Raw genomic sequence first — 15,181 nt, forward strand, 5'->3', positions numbered from 1 at the left:
TGTTCACTTCGGCAGCATCATAAATCAGAAAAATTGGAAACCAACCCAAAAGTCCATTAGCAGGAAGCTGGTTATGTAAATTATGGCACATCTATATTATAGAATAACATGGAACTGTTTAATAATGAGCCCAATCTCCATGGTTTAAAATAATAAGGTAGATTTCTAAGGACTGGCAGGAAAAGACATAAAAGATACATTGTTTAAAGCAGAAACTAACACACCATTGTAAAGCAATTATACTCCAATAAAGATGTTTAAAAAAAGATACATTGTTAAGTGAAAAAGGCAAGTTGTAACAGTATTTCTTTTAAAAAGAGCAACAGTATATACAGATTTTCTTATTTTTTTCATAATGAAGAGTTACATTCTAAACTGATGAAGTTAGGCTTATAGGATTTTACAGTCCACATTTTATATTTCCAAAATAGTGACTTTTTACTTTTTGTTTTATAATCATAAAAAGAAAAGAAAAGAAAAAGAATCCTTATGAGCCTACTAGCCTCCCCTAAAGGTTTCTTGGACAAGAACTATGAACTCATTCTAAAGACTTCCTTTTTTTTTAAACATCTTTATTGGAGTATAGTTGCTTTACAATGGTGTGTTAGTTTCTGTTTTATAACAAAGTGGATCAGTTATACATATACATATGTCCCCATATCTCTTCCCTCTTGCATCTCCCTCCCTCCCACCCTCCCTATCCCACCCCTCTAGGTGGTCACAAAGCACCGAGCTGATCTCCCTGTGCTATGCGGCTGCTTCCCACTAGCTATCTATTTTATGTTTGGTAGTGTATATATATCCATGCCACTCTCTCACTTTCACTTTGTCCCAGCTTACCCTTCCCCCTCCTCGTATCCTCAAGTCCATTCTCTAGTAGGTCTGAGTCTTTATTCCCGTTAAAGACTTTCTTAAAGGGGATTCATGGTGTGGTGGTTCTTATCTATTTGTCTTAGGCTTTATTACAGTAAAGCATCTTTCTGTATTTCAGAGCGTAAACTCCTCAAAGACCATCTCTTTCTTTTATCCCGAAATTCAGAACTGCCATCACATAGGCATAGTGTGGCTCAAATAATGGGGGTGATGCCAGATTTTTATTTTTCATTTTGATGAAAGAGGTGGTTGTGTTCACACTGTCAAAAAACAGAACCACGGCTCCTGCTTCACAATTTATACAACTTAGTGGAATCTGTGTACGTTTGACAGTTCTAACATATTTCTTACAGTTTCAACATTTGTTTTCCCCTGGAAATTTGAGAGGGAGGGAGATATATCCATCTTTTATAAACCTACCTGGTTAAAAAAATAAAAATAGGGACTTCCCTGGTGGCGCAGTGGTTAAGAATCCGCCTGCCAACGCAGGGGACACGGGTTTGACCCCTGGTCCAGGAAGATCCCACATGCCGCAGAGCAACTAAGCCCGTGTACCACAACTACTGAGCCCACATGCCACAACTACTGAAGCCCGTGAGCCTAGAGCCCATGCTCCACAACAAGAGAAGCCACCTCGATGAGAAGCCCGTGCACCGCAACGAAGTGTAGCTCCTGCTCGCCTCAACTAGAGAAAGCCCGCGCGCAGCAATGAAGACCCAACTCAGCCAATAAATAAATAAATAAATAAATGTTCCTTTAAAAAAATTTAAAAAAAAAAAAATAGTAGCTTTAAAAAAAATAAATAAATAAAAATGTACAAAAAAGTACAAAGTCAGTCTCCTTCACACCACCAGGGGCAAGGCAACCAGAGTTCCCAGATACGTGCGTGTCCCCCACTCCCCAAGCACAGCACATATGTGGTCCTGGGCCGAGCCTCTCTCACCTAACACAGACCCCATCGAGTGTTCCATTTCCATGGACCCAGACCCAAGCACTTCATCCTTCCCACCGGGACAAAGTTAACAAAGCGAAACATAGGAAGGGTGAACAGAAGAGGCACTGGGCCAGGCCTGGCCTCTGGCTCACAGCCTGCAGGCAAGGGGTCACAGAGATGTCAGTAGCTCTTCAAGCTCCTTACAAGAAGACCAGCAAGTCCCCAGGGCTCCCTCAAAGCTAAACGAGGGCCCTTCAACAGCATGACTCCTGACTCATTAGTGGAAAGAGAAAGCAGAAGTGAATTCACTGCAAATAAATAGTGATGGGAGGTATTGTTTCATAAATACTTTCTCAAGGGGAAACTGAGACAGTCCAGACCTTCCTGTTGGACAGAGAAATCTCTCTGAAAGCCTAGCATTCTCACTCCTTTCCCAATGGCCAGCTCTGAAAGGCACACCTGCCTGACCAGGTGAGCCTGCAGCCAGCTCCCTTCTTCCTCCTTCTTTGACTTTCTTTTAACCCGGACCTTCCTGCAGCCTCTCCCGCTTCCAAAAGAAGCACATTCTGTGGCGTTCTGGTGCTACCATAGAGGGAGCTCAGCATCCTGAGAAAGGATCTCCCTCCCCAGAAGGGCTCCCTGTGCCCGAGCATTTAGAAAACCCAGCAGAGAGGCAGCCTATGTGTTCCCCAGAGTCTTTCATTCAGTTCTGAACAAAGCAACAGTTAGGGGCAGGGTGATTCCAAGAGAGGTTTGTTTTTAGGTTGCCCTGTTAGCAAGAGCTGCCACCGAAAATATGAGAAAAGAAAGCAGGTGGCAGGTTTTTTCTCCCTGGTCCTGCCTTCTCTAGGCACATGGCGAGTGAGTTGGCTTCCTCGGCACCTCAGTCACGGTCAGGAGGCAGGGGACGGGCAGGCCACTCTGCGAGTCCCGCTCTGCCGCCTTCCGTTCTGCCTGCAGTACCTCCCCAGCTTGGGAGGCCGAAGCTGGCTTTGCCGCCACAGCTTCATCACCAGCGACCCTCTACTGCTTGGGATACCCAGGCAGATGCAGGCAAATGGAAAGCAAGGAAATCAAAGCCAATAAAAGCTGCCTCAGATTCACAAGAAGATGACTGAACTAGAGATCTTCCTAAAAAAATTGGTACTTACTGTTAATGAGGTGAATGTCATGCACATCCCACCAAAGCCATTCAGAGCCAGAGCGATGAAGATGAGCACAGAGAGGGCTGGAATGAAGCAGAAAGCTCATAAGCGGGGAACCACGGCTGAGCTTCAGGAAGGCCGGGGCTTGACCCAGTGCCGGGTAAGGAGCCGGCTCCGAACAAACGCAGCTGAGTGACTGACAAGCCATCAGGCGTTAGTCCGGACACCTGGGGAGCTGGCCCAGCCTCTGCCTCATCCTCCTCTTGCCTATTTTATGGAGCTTGGGCTCTTGCAAAAGGTGCATCCCCGTCCTCCTCTCTCCACTAACCTTAGCAGCAAGGGAGAGGCCTACAGAAGCTGCTTCACTGAAACCAAAAATACAGGTACCCAAAAATCAGGAGATGAGCCTGGATAAGATTTTGGTGAAACTCAAATCCTATTTTGGTGTTTGTTCTAAAAGTCCCTGCAGCATCAGCTCCACCTGAACGGGGTTAGGGACCAGGCAGCTTCTAAGTCATTTTTAAAGTGCTGGCCTGGGCTGCCCCAAGGGGCTCAGCTCATGACCTCCACACACACCCCTGCAGCTGGCCTAGTTCTCCAGTTGGCATCAATGAGGCCATCGGGGACTGGCCTGGCTCGGCAATGCGATGGGTGTTTCTCACCCCCGGGAGCTTCTCTCAGACCTCTGCCTGGGGCCATTATTTGGTTATCCAGCCACCCATCAGAGATAAGTCACTGGGTAAAGGCCTAACAGGTGTCTCTCTAATTTGAGCAGTGAGCACCAGGCCTGGCCCAGCTTTCTAGAGCAGGTGGGCCTACAGGCACCTCTGGGCACTCTCTCCCCAGTCCCTGACAAAAGGGTAGAGGAAAAGCTTACTCACAGTTTGGGTTACTTGCTCCATATGCAATAAGCAAGCAGGAGACAGCAAAGCAGGCACTAAAAAGAAACAGAAATAGTACATTGTTATTACTGGTTTTGTTAATATTGCTTATTTGGAGGTATTTGTTATGTGTCAGATGCTTTCAGAAAATTTACATACATTCTTTCATTTAATTTAACAATTCTACGGAGTATAACTGGCTCCATTTTACTGATGAGAAAAATAAAACTCAAAAAACAAAAACAAAACAACAAGGTCCTACTGTATAGCACAGGGAACTATGTTCAATATCCTGTGATAAACCATAATGGAAAAGAATATGAAAAAGAATGTATACATATGTGTAACTCAATCAGTTTGCTGTACAGTAGAAATTAGCACAACATTGTAAATGAACTATACTTCAATAAAATAAATTTTTTAAAAAACAGGTATTCAAATACTTAGAAAAAAACAAACACAAAAACTAAATTCTCCAAGGTCTCCTAGCTAGCAGGTGGCTAAGCTGGAATTCAAGCCCCAAAGCCAGATCTGGTAAACACCCCGCTGCACTGCCCCCTCCACTCCCCAGACTGGAGCGGGCCAAGGCTGTGAAGCGAGAGAGGACACCATCCATTCCCCAGGCTCCCGTGCCCGCTCAGCAAAAGGGGACGGACGGAACCCCACCGGGCAAGGGGCGATGAATGGCAGCTTCCAAATCCCCTCTGCTTGGCTCTAACCTGGGGACCAAGTCTACTTAAGCTCCAAAGAATGAATGAAACTGGTCCCCCACTCATTCCCTTCAGGGCTACAGGCCTCGCTCATTGCAAACCACTGTCCTGCACGATGCTCATTTCCAATGGGACTGGCTTGGGGAGTACCTTGGCCAGAGAGGGCCGGCTGCTTGGTGGACTAACCCTGAGACTGGCAATCTGGAGCTTTATAGCCCAGGAACACATCCCAGGAGGTACATAAGATGACCCACTAAGGTACCAGAGGCAGGGAAATACTATTTTACAATTTTATAATTTTAGAAATTTTATAATTTTCTATTTTATAATTTTAAATCTCAGCCACTTTAATTTTTATTTTTTGGTATATGTATCATAAGGCACATAAAACACCATATGAGATGATGGATGTTCCCTAAACTTATTGTGGTCATCATTTCATGATGCATGTAAGTCTGATCATTATGCTGCACCTCAGTCTTATACAGGGCTGTACATCAGTTATTACCTCAATAGAATTGGAAGAAAGAAATAAAGCACATAGAACATTAAGAATGATATATGTGTATATTACTGACAACTCCATGTGCTTATATTAGAGGTATGTATTCAAACTCTTTCTTCTCATGGAGATGTAAGATCAGGAAGACTGGAAACCAGTGTTCTTAATGACAAGCGATTCCAGGCCCTCCCAGGCAGGCCTGAGCCCTGTGACTTTTTATGCAGATCGGCACAATGCAAGAATCACAGTAGCTATTGATTTGGTTGCACATGGGGTAGGAAGCCCATCCTGGGCAGGCATTTAGGGAGCTCCACAGTGCACCTGAGAGCAGGTACCAGGATTACCCACAGTGGGGAATCTCAGCCCAGGGGTCCCACCTGCCCACCCCCAACCCTAGAACTGACCTGCCCAGCAGCCTGAGCTTCCTTGGGCCGTACTTGTCCATGACGATGCCCAGAGGCAGGGTGATGGCACTGAGCAGGAAGGAGCCCACGGTGAAGGCCAAGTTTAGCATCTCATCCTGGGCCTTGCAGCTGAGCCAGCCATTCATTCGGCTCACCTCCTCGTGCTCCGGCTCTGTTGTGGCCCCCACTGTGCCATTGGTGACATTCTCTGTGTGTAGAGGGAGGGAAACCTGACCACAGGGTCGTGGCAGCGATCTCCAAAGATCAGAGGGTCAGGTGCCCACCCAGAGTCAGCCCACTGGGAATGCCAGGGCTGAATCTGGCTACCCCCCCAGCAGGCTGGGATGTCTATCTGGCCCAAGCTCCCTGGAGCGATAATGCAGAGATTCTTAACTTCTGTGTGGGGGGGTCACAGATGCTTTCGAGAATCCAATAAAGAAAGCTTCGCTCCTGCTCCTTAGAAAATGCACAAAGTCTTGCCCACAGTTTCAGGGCCTTCAGGCATCTCCTGCAGCACCCACGAGCCCCAGGTTGGGATTCCCATTCTAGAGTAACCGACACCTAGAAGAGTAGGCCTCGGGACCCAGCCTGGGCTGTGAGTGGGACCCCAGGCTGGCTAGAACCTTCTCTGCAGCTCTGTCCATGGAAACAGTCTGCAGCCAGTATACAGGAGGCCGACCCTAGACCACCTGGGAAGGACAAGCTGCTGGTCTCACTGCGCTGCCCTTGGTCAACCGAGGGGAAGGGTGAGTGGGCCTCCTTTACTGCCCAGGACGGCAGATTTCTCAAACACACAGTCCCTGTGCTAAATCCTCCCCGATGTTCTCACAGCACCAACCACCACATACACTGTATCATGGAACCCCTTGGGAAGGGTTTTTGTTTTGTTTTGTTAAAAAAAAAAAAGAGAAGTCCCAAGTAATTTGCTTTCACTTGTTGAAGTGCACCTTTCTTCTTTTTCTCGCTGGGGTCATGATGTCACTGTCCCCTGTGGCCACGCCTGTGCTGTAATCCCAGTCCTTCATGATACCCTCCAAAGTCCACCTGGCACCAAGACAACGAAAAGACGGAGGAAAAAGTGCTGCAGCAGCGGAGGGTGGGAGGGCAGAGGATAGGCCGCCACGCGGCGGAGGAACCCTCTCGTCTCGGGGACTGCTAGTTAAGAGATGCTGACTAATCCTGCAGAGAAAGGAGCAGCCTCTGATTAGAGGTGAGGTCGTGCTGGGAGACTCAAGGAAATACCTCTCTTCAGATAACTGCGTGCCTCCTGAATGCGGCCCTCTGGCGCCAGGGTTATAAATCTGAGGTGTGCAAGGCCTGCCCGGGTCTCTCTCGGGGGTGACCCAAGGTTACGGGAAAAGATGCACCTTGGGTGAATCATGCTATATGCCAGCCTCTGACCAACAGGCCCTGCAGGGGGCACGTTGAGGGTGGCGTGCCTGGACCTGGCCTCTGGGTTCCAATTTTGGTTCCTCCACTTCCTATTTGTATAACCTTGGAGAAGTGATTTCACCTCTACCTCAGTTTCTTTATCTGTAAAATGGGCATAATATAAAAAAATCATCTACCTTTCTAGAGTTTTGAGGAAGATAAAAGAGAAATCCAGATAACATTCTAGAGCTCACATAGGCATAGAAAGTGCTCAATAAACAATAGGTAAAAGTTGTTATTGCTACTATTACTACTCCTCTTGTTGGAGGCTCGGAATGGGGGTAATGGCTGGCAGCAGAGCTGGACACACAAACTGGGAGCAGAGTTCCGCAACTGACCATTCATCCACAGCATGAATTCATGTCTAGTCTCCCACTGGGCTGGGGGCCCTGAAGGACAGGGACTGTGTTCTAGTCCCCTGTGTCCCCAGCACCTCCCCTTGGTCCTGGTACACAGCAGTTGTTTACTGAATGAATGAAAACAGTGGCATCAGATCACATTGGCCAAAAGGATCAAGAAAGAAGAAATGAAACAGGACACATGGAACCAACTTGAAGACAGAGGGGATCGAAGGAGATTATAGCCCCAACGTTAACCTCCTGAAGCCAAAGAAACAAAACCTAACAAGCCAGATTCTCGGCACCCCCACCACCACTTTCTCTCAGCTTTCCAAAAGATGCCCCACCATGCTGGCAGCCAAAACACATGACAAACAGGGTCATCTGAGCCCATTAGGATCCAGCTCAGAACTGTCACACACACTGCCTTAGCCAGCAGGCCTGAGCTGCTTGTCCACAGCGAGGCCGCTTCTGGAAAAGCAGAGCCGCTTCACAGGTTGGCACTGGTTTCGGGTGTCAGCTCTGCCAGCAGCAACAGGAACTGGAATGTAAAGCGGAAGGACAGGGTGTCCGCAAAGCAACGGCCACCTCCAGGTTGGTGTGCAGGTGCAAGCAAACCAACAGAGGTGCGACAGAGTGGATGGGGGTGGAGGGGGCACCCCCAGGTCTGGGATCGCTGGCTTGTGAGAGCGCTAGAGGACACGAAATCACTCCGGGCTGGGAGTGCTGTGGGATCTGCTGCTACAAGCAGGGAGCCATGGTTGGATGGGGAGCAGAGGGAGCGAGGCAGCACGGGCTCTGAGTAAAGGCACAAGGGTGCTCTGCTCCTAGCTTCCCCAGAGAGGAACCACAGCTGGACCTAAATCCATGACTGTACTCCCCGAGAGACAGAGAAGGTGAAATCCCAAGGCAACACACATATGCAAGGCAGACTCCCTGATCTGCTCTAAGTGAAGATGGGGACGAAAACATCTTGAATTGTTTAGAGATCTGGTCACCCTGTAACTAGACAGGAGGGCTCAGGGGGAGAGAAGTCAGAGTGGAGGGAAGGGAATCTGTCCCTCCCATCTTTCATCCTAGAGCTGCTACAACAGTAGCAGGGACCTTACACTTTTGGCCACCAGCCTTCTCTTAAATCCCTGCCAACGGGGCCACCTGGCCCTCTGCCCTCCTAGCTCCAGGCAGTAATGTCCAGCAACAAATGAGCTGGGGGTAAGGGTGCCCGGGTGGCCTCTCATCGGCCCAGGGAGCAGTGCGAGAGTGCCCCTCGCCCCAGAGGGAACTAAACCTTCCGTGAGCCCGAAGCTTTGTTGGCAGTAAACAGCCCACACGAATTATCACAGATCCAGCAGATGCCCAAACACGGTCACACCTAGGCTGCTTCTATCGCTCTGCTACCACCTGGGCCACTGTGGGCCAGAGAGACCCAAACAGATAAGCACCCAGGAAGTGCCAAGCCCTTGGGGTGCCCCTCTGCTCCCAGCCTAGACCTCAGCTCTCACCCCGGTCCAGGCTGCTCTGTGCCTCACCTGCACCGGCTTATTACAGATGTGGCCAGAGTGGCCCGTCCCGGCCCAGCCCAGCCAGGGAAGGTGAACCAAGAAGACAGGCAAGGAACTGGCGTGTCCAGAGTGTGCAGAGAACAGGCGTAAGGCTGCTTAGGAGAAGACCCGGGGCAGGGAAGAGAGAACAATGCCTGCCCTGTTCGGCCCCACTCACCGAACTCACACACGGAATCCTTACAGAGAAAGCAGGGGAGAAAAGAGGGTGCTGTGGTCCCCCTGAGGCTCCCCTAACCTCCCTGGATCAAGGAGGGGGCTCCCCTGACCCCAGGGAAACAAACCAGAACAGCTGACCGTATGATGCTCAAGGGAGCAAGCGGCACCGGGTTGGAGGCCTCTGCAAACCCGAGCTGCGCCCCCAGCCCCCAGAGTGCAGGCCTCTGGACCCCCTGCTATGGTCTCTGCCCCAGGATCTCCTGTCTCTCTCAAATCCTTAGTCTATCCGGCAACAGGAAGCAGCATCTCAGTCTGGCAGGGGGTATGTAGGTGAGAGGTCAGCCTCAGACACAGCAAACCGAGGCAGGACACAGTCAGAGGACCATGCCTGGTAGGCCAGGGCCCAGCCCCCGCGCTGTGATCGCAGAGTGCCGGCGTGCGCTGGCCACTGTGCTCCGTGCTAGTGGTTCCTGTGTCACCGAGCGCCATCCCATATTCCCTCACCCCATATTCCACATCCAGATACCAGCAGTGTCAGAGCAGATAAGTCACTTCCCTGAGGTCTCATAGACAGTATATGGGGAAGTTGGACTTGAATCCAGGTGGTCGGACCTCAAAGCTCCTGCTTTTAACCTTCAGGCTGTGCTGACGCTGTACCACCTGGGTTAGAGGCATTTCAGAGAGAAAATGCTGAGAGAATAAAGACACACAAGGCTATCAGTGTCGGGGCAATGCCAGGTGGCCCTTAATGTCACTTAGTGAGAATGGGACTGCCCCCAAGATGCTCCCACAAGGTCCCTGAAAGCCAACCAAGCTGGACAGGACCTTAATGGGACACCAAGAAGCCAGGTAGGGCCAGCAGATGTGGAGGAGGGAAATTAGGTCATGGGAAGGAGGCAGGCAGGGTGGGTGGGGAGGGCCAAGGGCACCAGCTCCTCTGTGACACGTCCCGAGGCTGGAGGCCCCAACCTTGATCCCCAAGTACCGAGTTAAAAAAAAAAAAATCCAAAATAAACTGGGGGGAGAGAGTGAAAACAGTCCTATTCGCAGCAAAAAAGTGAAAGGACTTCCCTGGTGGTCCAGTGGTTAAGACTCCCCGAGCTTCCACTGCAGGGGACATGGGTTCGATCCCCGGTCAGGGAACTAGGATCCCGCATATGCCATGCGGTGTGGCCACACACACACAATGTGAAACGATGGGTTTTCAAAAGCTACCACCAGTGGCCTTTGAGGGTGGGAGGAGACCATAAAAAGGGAGGGCCGTCAAGTGGCACGGACCATTTCCTGTCTACATCTGCAGCCTCGGTCTGGCCTGGTGGGGACCAGGCCTGGCCCTGCTCTCTCAGGGTCCCGGGGGCCAGCTTCCTGCTTTGTTTCAGTGAGGGGTGCCACCCCCCGGCCACCACAAGCAGAGTAACTGTGGTGGTCAAGAGCACAGAACTGGGGTCTGCCTTGGGGTCTATGGCTGGGTTGGACCGTGGCTTCCTCGGGCAGAGGCCACGTCTCCCACCTTCAGGACCCCCATCCCACCCAGCACCCGGCGTGTAGCAAGCCCTCAACAATTCATGAGAGGCTAACAGGTGAATCTGACCATCTCTTCTGCCTCAGGAGCTTCTTCCTGCCTTGAGAATAAAATCTAGTCTCTCCAGGGGCCTGCAGGCCCTAGCCCCTTCCCAGATCTCCAGTAATCTCCTGCCTTCTCCTCTCTTTCAACACACAGCTTACCCCGGAGGCTCACTGCCCCCTCCTCTCCTGACTCACCCCTGTGGCCCTCCACGCTTCTGCTTAAATATCACAGAGCCCCACCACCACCCAAGTTGAACCAGATCCCCGCGGTGGCTCTCACCCCTGGCACCCTGCTCTCCGTTGGGGTCGGACCACCACTTGGAATCATGTAGGCCTATGTGTGATGACTCTTAGATGCTGGCAGACTACAGACTCCCTGAGGGCCCAGATTGCTCTGTGCACAGCAGAGCCCCTCAGAAAATGTTTACTGAATGTATAGGTCAGATGAAAGAGGAGATTAAACATCCACAGGTAGCACCAGCCCCCTGAGCTGACCCTGTCGAAGTGGGCCACCGGTTGACAGAGGAAATGAAGAAAGAGTTTGGGTGTGGGTGGTGACAGCGGCCATCCGGCGGCCAAAAGGACACAGTTCTGGAAAAGCCGGGGCTGGGAACCCAGTCGGTCTCCTGTCCATTCCAGGGGGCAGTGGGGAGGCAAAGCCAAGTGCCAGCCCCAGGTCCCCAGCCCCTGTCATCCATCCTGACTGTCCGGGAGACAGGGATAAAGAGCTGAGGGGAAATGGAAAACCCAGCTCTTTCTTTCTTTCTCCCACCTCGACATGCTGGAACCCGACACCGTGTCTGTGGCCGGATTCTGGCTGGAGTCCCGAGAAAGAGTTCTGAGAACCTTTCAACAGGTTCAGGCAAATTTTCTTTCGAGAACAAACCAAAGCATCAGTCCTAAAAGCAACAAAAAGCTGACAAATTTGCATTTCAATCAGCTGTAGACTGGTCAGCTTTTCACAAGCTTAATTCAATAAAGGTAATAAATGGCCTAACTGCTTCTCTGCAACTCAGCTGTCCCCCAAGCATGAAAATATTAGGCCTAAGCAGAAATCTTGATCCTAAATCCTCCGGGCACTCCCAGCCAGGCAAGACACAGGGACTCCTGGCCCCAAAAGGCAACAGGTTACTCAGACTCCAAGAAACAAGGAGCAAGGAGGCCAGAGAGATAAGCTGTGTGGAATCAGCAGGCCTGCCTGCCACGGATGCTGGGTCAGCGGGTTTGCCAGATAGTCAGAAAAACCAAAATCAGAGGCAGGAACAAAGGCACGGGATAAGAAGTTGATGTTCAACCCACAATCCTGACCCTTCACCTTCACTTTGGTTTACAGGAGGGACCAGGCAAGCCTCGCAAGGGTTTAAACACCAACTCAGCACTGCGTCGGCACAATCTCTGGGACTCCTCCCACTTCAACGAAGGAAGAAGCCAAGGCTGAGGCAGGAATGAAGTGACCAGCCCCAGCGCTGCCAAGACCATAAGATAAATTAAATCAGTGGACAATGTGAGGGAAAAAACCCTAGAATCTGACCTTCTGACACCACAGTAGGTCAAAAAAAAAAAAAGAAAAAATTGACTACAACAGTCCTCCAGTCTGGATGAGACGCGAAAAGCTTCATCTGGGGATGATGCTTCTTTCTGTTTTTTAACCCCTCTGTGCAGCCTGAAAGAACCCATCAGAGGCAAGCAGGAAGGGTCATGATCTACAAGGAGAGGAGAGAGGGAGGGAGAGGAGGTGCCTAACACTCCAACCTGTTCCCTTCCAGAGTCATTAATCTCCTAACATCTCTCAGGCAAAGCAGAAAGCTTGTTCAAGGAACAAGGTCTGAGTGACTCTCCCATCTCCCAAGATTTCTTGCTGATGTGGGGAAAGGTCTGCCAAGAACCCTAAGGTTATTAGGAAATATTTCTGAGTGGCTAAAGGCTAAAGGTTATAAATGATATACTGTCTGCCCTCAGGCAGCCTCAGCATCCCCTCCCTTTCTCCTGTCCTTAACCTCTCCCAGCTGAAGCTTCCCTAGTGACTTGGAATGCTCAGGAATCTTCTAGGAGGATCAGAGTAGGAAACCAGGGAGGGTTCTACACGGGCTGACAGGCAGCATGAGCTGGGCTTTCTCTTCCCTCAAAGTTAGAACTCTAGGAAAAAAAAAAGCCATGATGGGCTTCCCTGGCAGCGCAGTGGTAAAGAATCCGCCTGCCAATGCAGGGGACACGGGTTCGAGCCCTGGTCCGGGAAGATCCCACATGCCGTGGAGCAACTAAGCCCTTGCGCCACAACTACTGAGCCTGCGCTTTAGAGCCTGTGAGCCACAACTACTGAGCCCGCGTGCCACAACTACTGAAGCCCACGCTCCACAACAAGAGAAGCCACCGCAGTGAGAAGCCCGCACCGCAAGGAAGAGTAGCCCCCGCTCGCCACAACTAGAGAAAGCTGCACGCAGCAATGAAGACCCAATGCAGCCAAAAATAAATAATAAATTAATTAAAAAAAAAAAAAAAAAAAAAGGGCATGCCAGTGGTGTGATTCAGGGAGTCAGACTTGGGCTACCTCCATCCAAAGGAACTTGGGCAGGGGCTGCTGACAAAAGTACTGGAGAGAGACATTACTGAGTTCAACCATTACGTAGTCACTGCTGGGGACAGAGAGCAGAGGAAAACATTTCCTATCAAGGTTGCCTAGAAAGGCAGGTAGCAGGGTAGTGGGTGAGAGGCACTTGGGTCCCACTGATTGGCTGAACCCCACTGACCTTCAGCAATCAGGATCCTTTCACAAGGTCATCGGGTGTGAACATAGGAGTGGGGGTTAGATTTCTTCTAGACAAGCATCCTCGGCCTTCATTCAGCAACACCAATGTGTGGCAAAGGGAGAGGACAGACCTAGTGTCCTTTCCATAAATATCCTCCTTGCCTCTCTCCTCCCCCCCACCCATGGGGGTAGAAGGCCACTGAGATGTTCTCACAGCCTGTGGGAGGAAATGTCCTTTGGAAAATCATAAAGCAGCAAAAATAGACAAGAAATTGTATCCGAAAAGCCCTTTAGAGACTCCATGATGGCCTGACAGAAAAACATCTAGATTCTAGATGAACCTTCCACCGGCTGGAGGCCAAGCCACTTCCTCTCTCTTGCTGTACCCCAGCCACTGAGTCAGGAGTTCCTCTTTCTTACAGTCAGAGAGCAACATGTTTACTGCAAAGCAAGTGATGTGCCAGGCACTGGGAGGAGAGGAGTCCAGTCATGCTCCCAGGTGCTGGAAAGAACACCCTGGACTTAGGGGTTCTGGATCTATTACAGTCTACAGCTGTGCGGCCTCAGACAAGTCAGAAGATCTGAGACTCAGTTTCTTCAGCCACAAAACAGGGACAGTGATGTGTACCCAGCACACACTGTGGGTGTGTGTGAACTGGGTGAGGATCAAATGGGCCTTTTGCTAACTAGGCGGTGCTGCGCAGTGAGGTGGTCTTGCTGGCTGGGTCTACACCCCCATCCCCCCTCTCCCAAAGCCCCCACTCCAGGAACCACCCCGAGTCCAAACACCCGGCTCACCTGGCTCAGTACACAGGTAGGAGTAAAAACCCTCCGACTTGAGCATGATGAGCAGCGAGCCCCAGCCCAGGAGGACTGCCGAGAAGAGGAGGTTTTCCAACACGGCCGTGCAGGCCATCCACCAGCGGCGCCGATGGGCAGTGGCCAGGGTGGGCGCCATGGCGAGGCGAGGCGCGGCGGCCCGGCTCCGGCTCGGGCTGCGGCTCTGCAGCCACCTGCGCACAGACCTCAGCGTCAGCGCCCGGCACTATGCAGCCGGGTCGGCCAACCCGAGCCGCTGCCGCAGCGCGCGGAGCTTGTCACCCCTCTGCGGCCCGGGAGGCAAGTGCGCGCAGCAAGGAAGCCCCAGCCCTGCCCGTGCCCTGGGCCACCCTCTCCGCCGCTGGCTCGCCCGCCTGCCCGCAGCTCCGGGAGAGCCGCCCCGGCCAGACAGGGAGACTTCTCCCTCGGCTCACTCGGAGGGAAACTGAGGCATGCAAACAAGAAGGGACTAACGCCTGCTCAGGGACGTGGACTTAGTCCTGGCTCCCAGAAGGATTGACACAGCCTGGGGGTTGGCAGGGGAGGCAGCCTGAGGTCCGGATACCTGGGCAGGTGCATACCTGAGGGCTGCCACTCCCTGGGGCCCACACTGGCGCCCGCCCGCCGGCACTGGAGACCCTCTTCCAGACCGGGCTCCCTGAACCACAAGATCAGCGCACGGAGTTCCACAACGGCCCGCCCACGGCCCGCTCATTGGCCTGACGGCACAGGAACTGCCGCGCCATTGGCCGCTGTCTAGGTCGCTAGGCGCTGCGGCCACGCGAGCCCCGCATGGGCGAGGAGAAGCCGGTTCAAACCGGCGGCGCGAGTCTCTCGCACGACCCCCATCCGGGGCCGTTTCCTCGGCAATTAGCTCGTTTCCATGGAAGTGGACCCCCGTCCCTCCATCCCCCAGCTCCCTCCTCGATTCGTCAACTCTTTCCTGGCGGCTCTTCATCCATTCAATCTCTCTCCTTTCCTATGCACACATCTTCAACCTACGCCCTTACTCGTGCGCCTTCTGTCCCCCAGCACCCAAGCCCGGGGCCCAGGTCCCCCGGATCCAGCTCACCCGGTTCTTACTGGTGTGTATCGGGCCCGGCCGGCGCCTTTT

At 51.8% G+C, this 15,181-nt stretch overlaps 1 protein-coding gene across 5 annotated transcripts in view; it reads right to left on the bottom strand.

Moving 5' to 3' along the window:
• Nucleotides 1–15,181, bottom strand: part of SLC43A2 (solute carrier family 43 member 2) — a 42,451-nt gene extending 27,270 nt beyond the window's left edge. For 2 of the 5 annotated variants that reach the window (XM_059909136.1, XM_059909132.1), the window contains exons 1-5: nt 14,649–14,731; nt 14,047–14,261; nt 5,450–5,657; nt 3,834–3,889; nt 2,959–3,035 (exon numbers count right to left, since the gene is read on the bottom strand). In XM_059909136.1, coding sequence (XP_059765119.1) covers nt 2,959–3,035; nt 3,834–3,889; nt 5,450–5,657; nt 14,047–14,206 — 501 coding nt within the window. In that variant the 5' untranslated portion in view covers nt 14,207–14,261; nt 14,649–14,731. Of the gene's footprint in view, nt 1–2,958; nt 3,036–3,833; nt 3,890–5,449; nt 5,658–14,046; nt 14,262–14,541; nt 14,629–14,648; nt 14,732–15,139 lie in introns of those variants that run through there. The other 3 variants (XM_059909133.1, XM_059909135.1, XM_059909134.1) reach the window with 3 other exon arrangements.

This window comes from Balaenoptera ricei, chromosome 20, assembly GCF_028023285.1.
Source record: "Balaenoptera ricei isolate mBalRic1 chromosome 20, mBalRic1.hap2, whole genome shotgun sequence".
NCBI classification, from domain to species: Eukaryota; Metazoa; Chordata; class Mammalia; order Artiodactyla; family Balaenopteridae; genus Balaenoptera; species Balaenoptera ricei.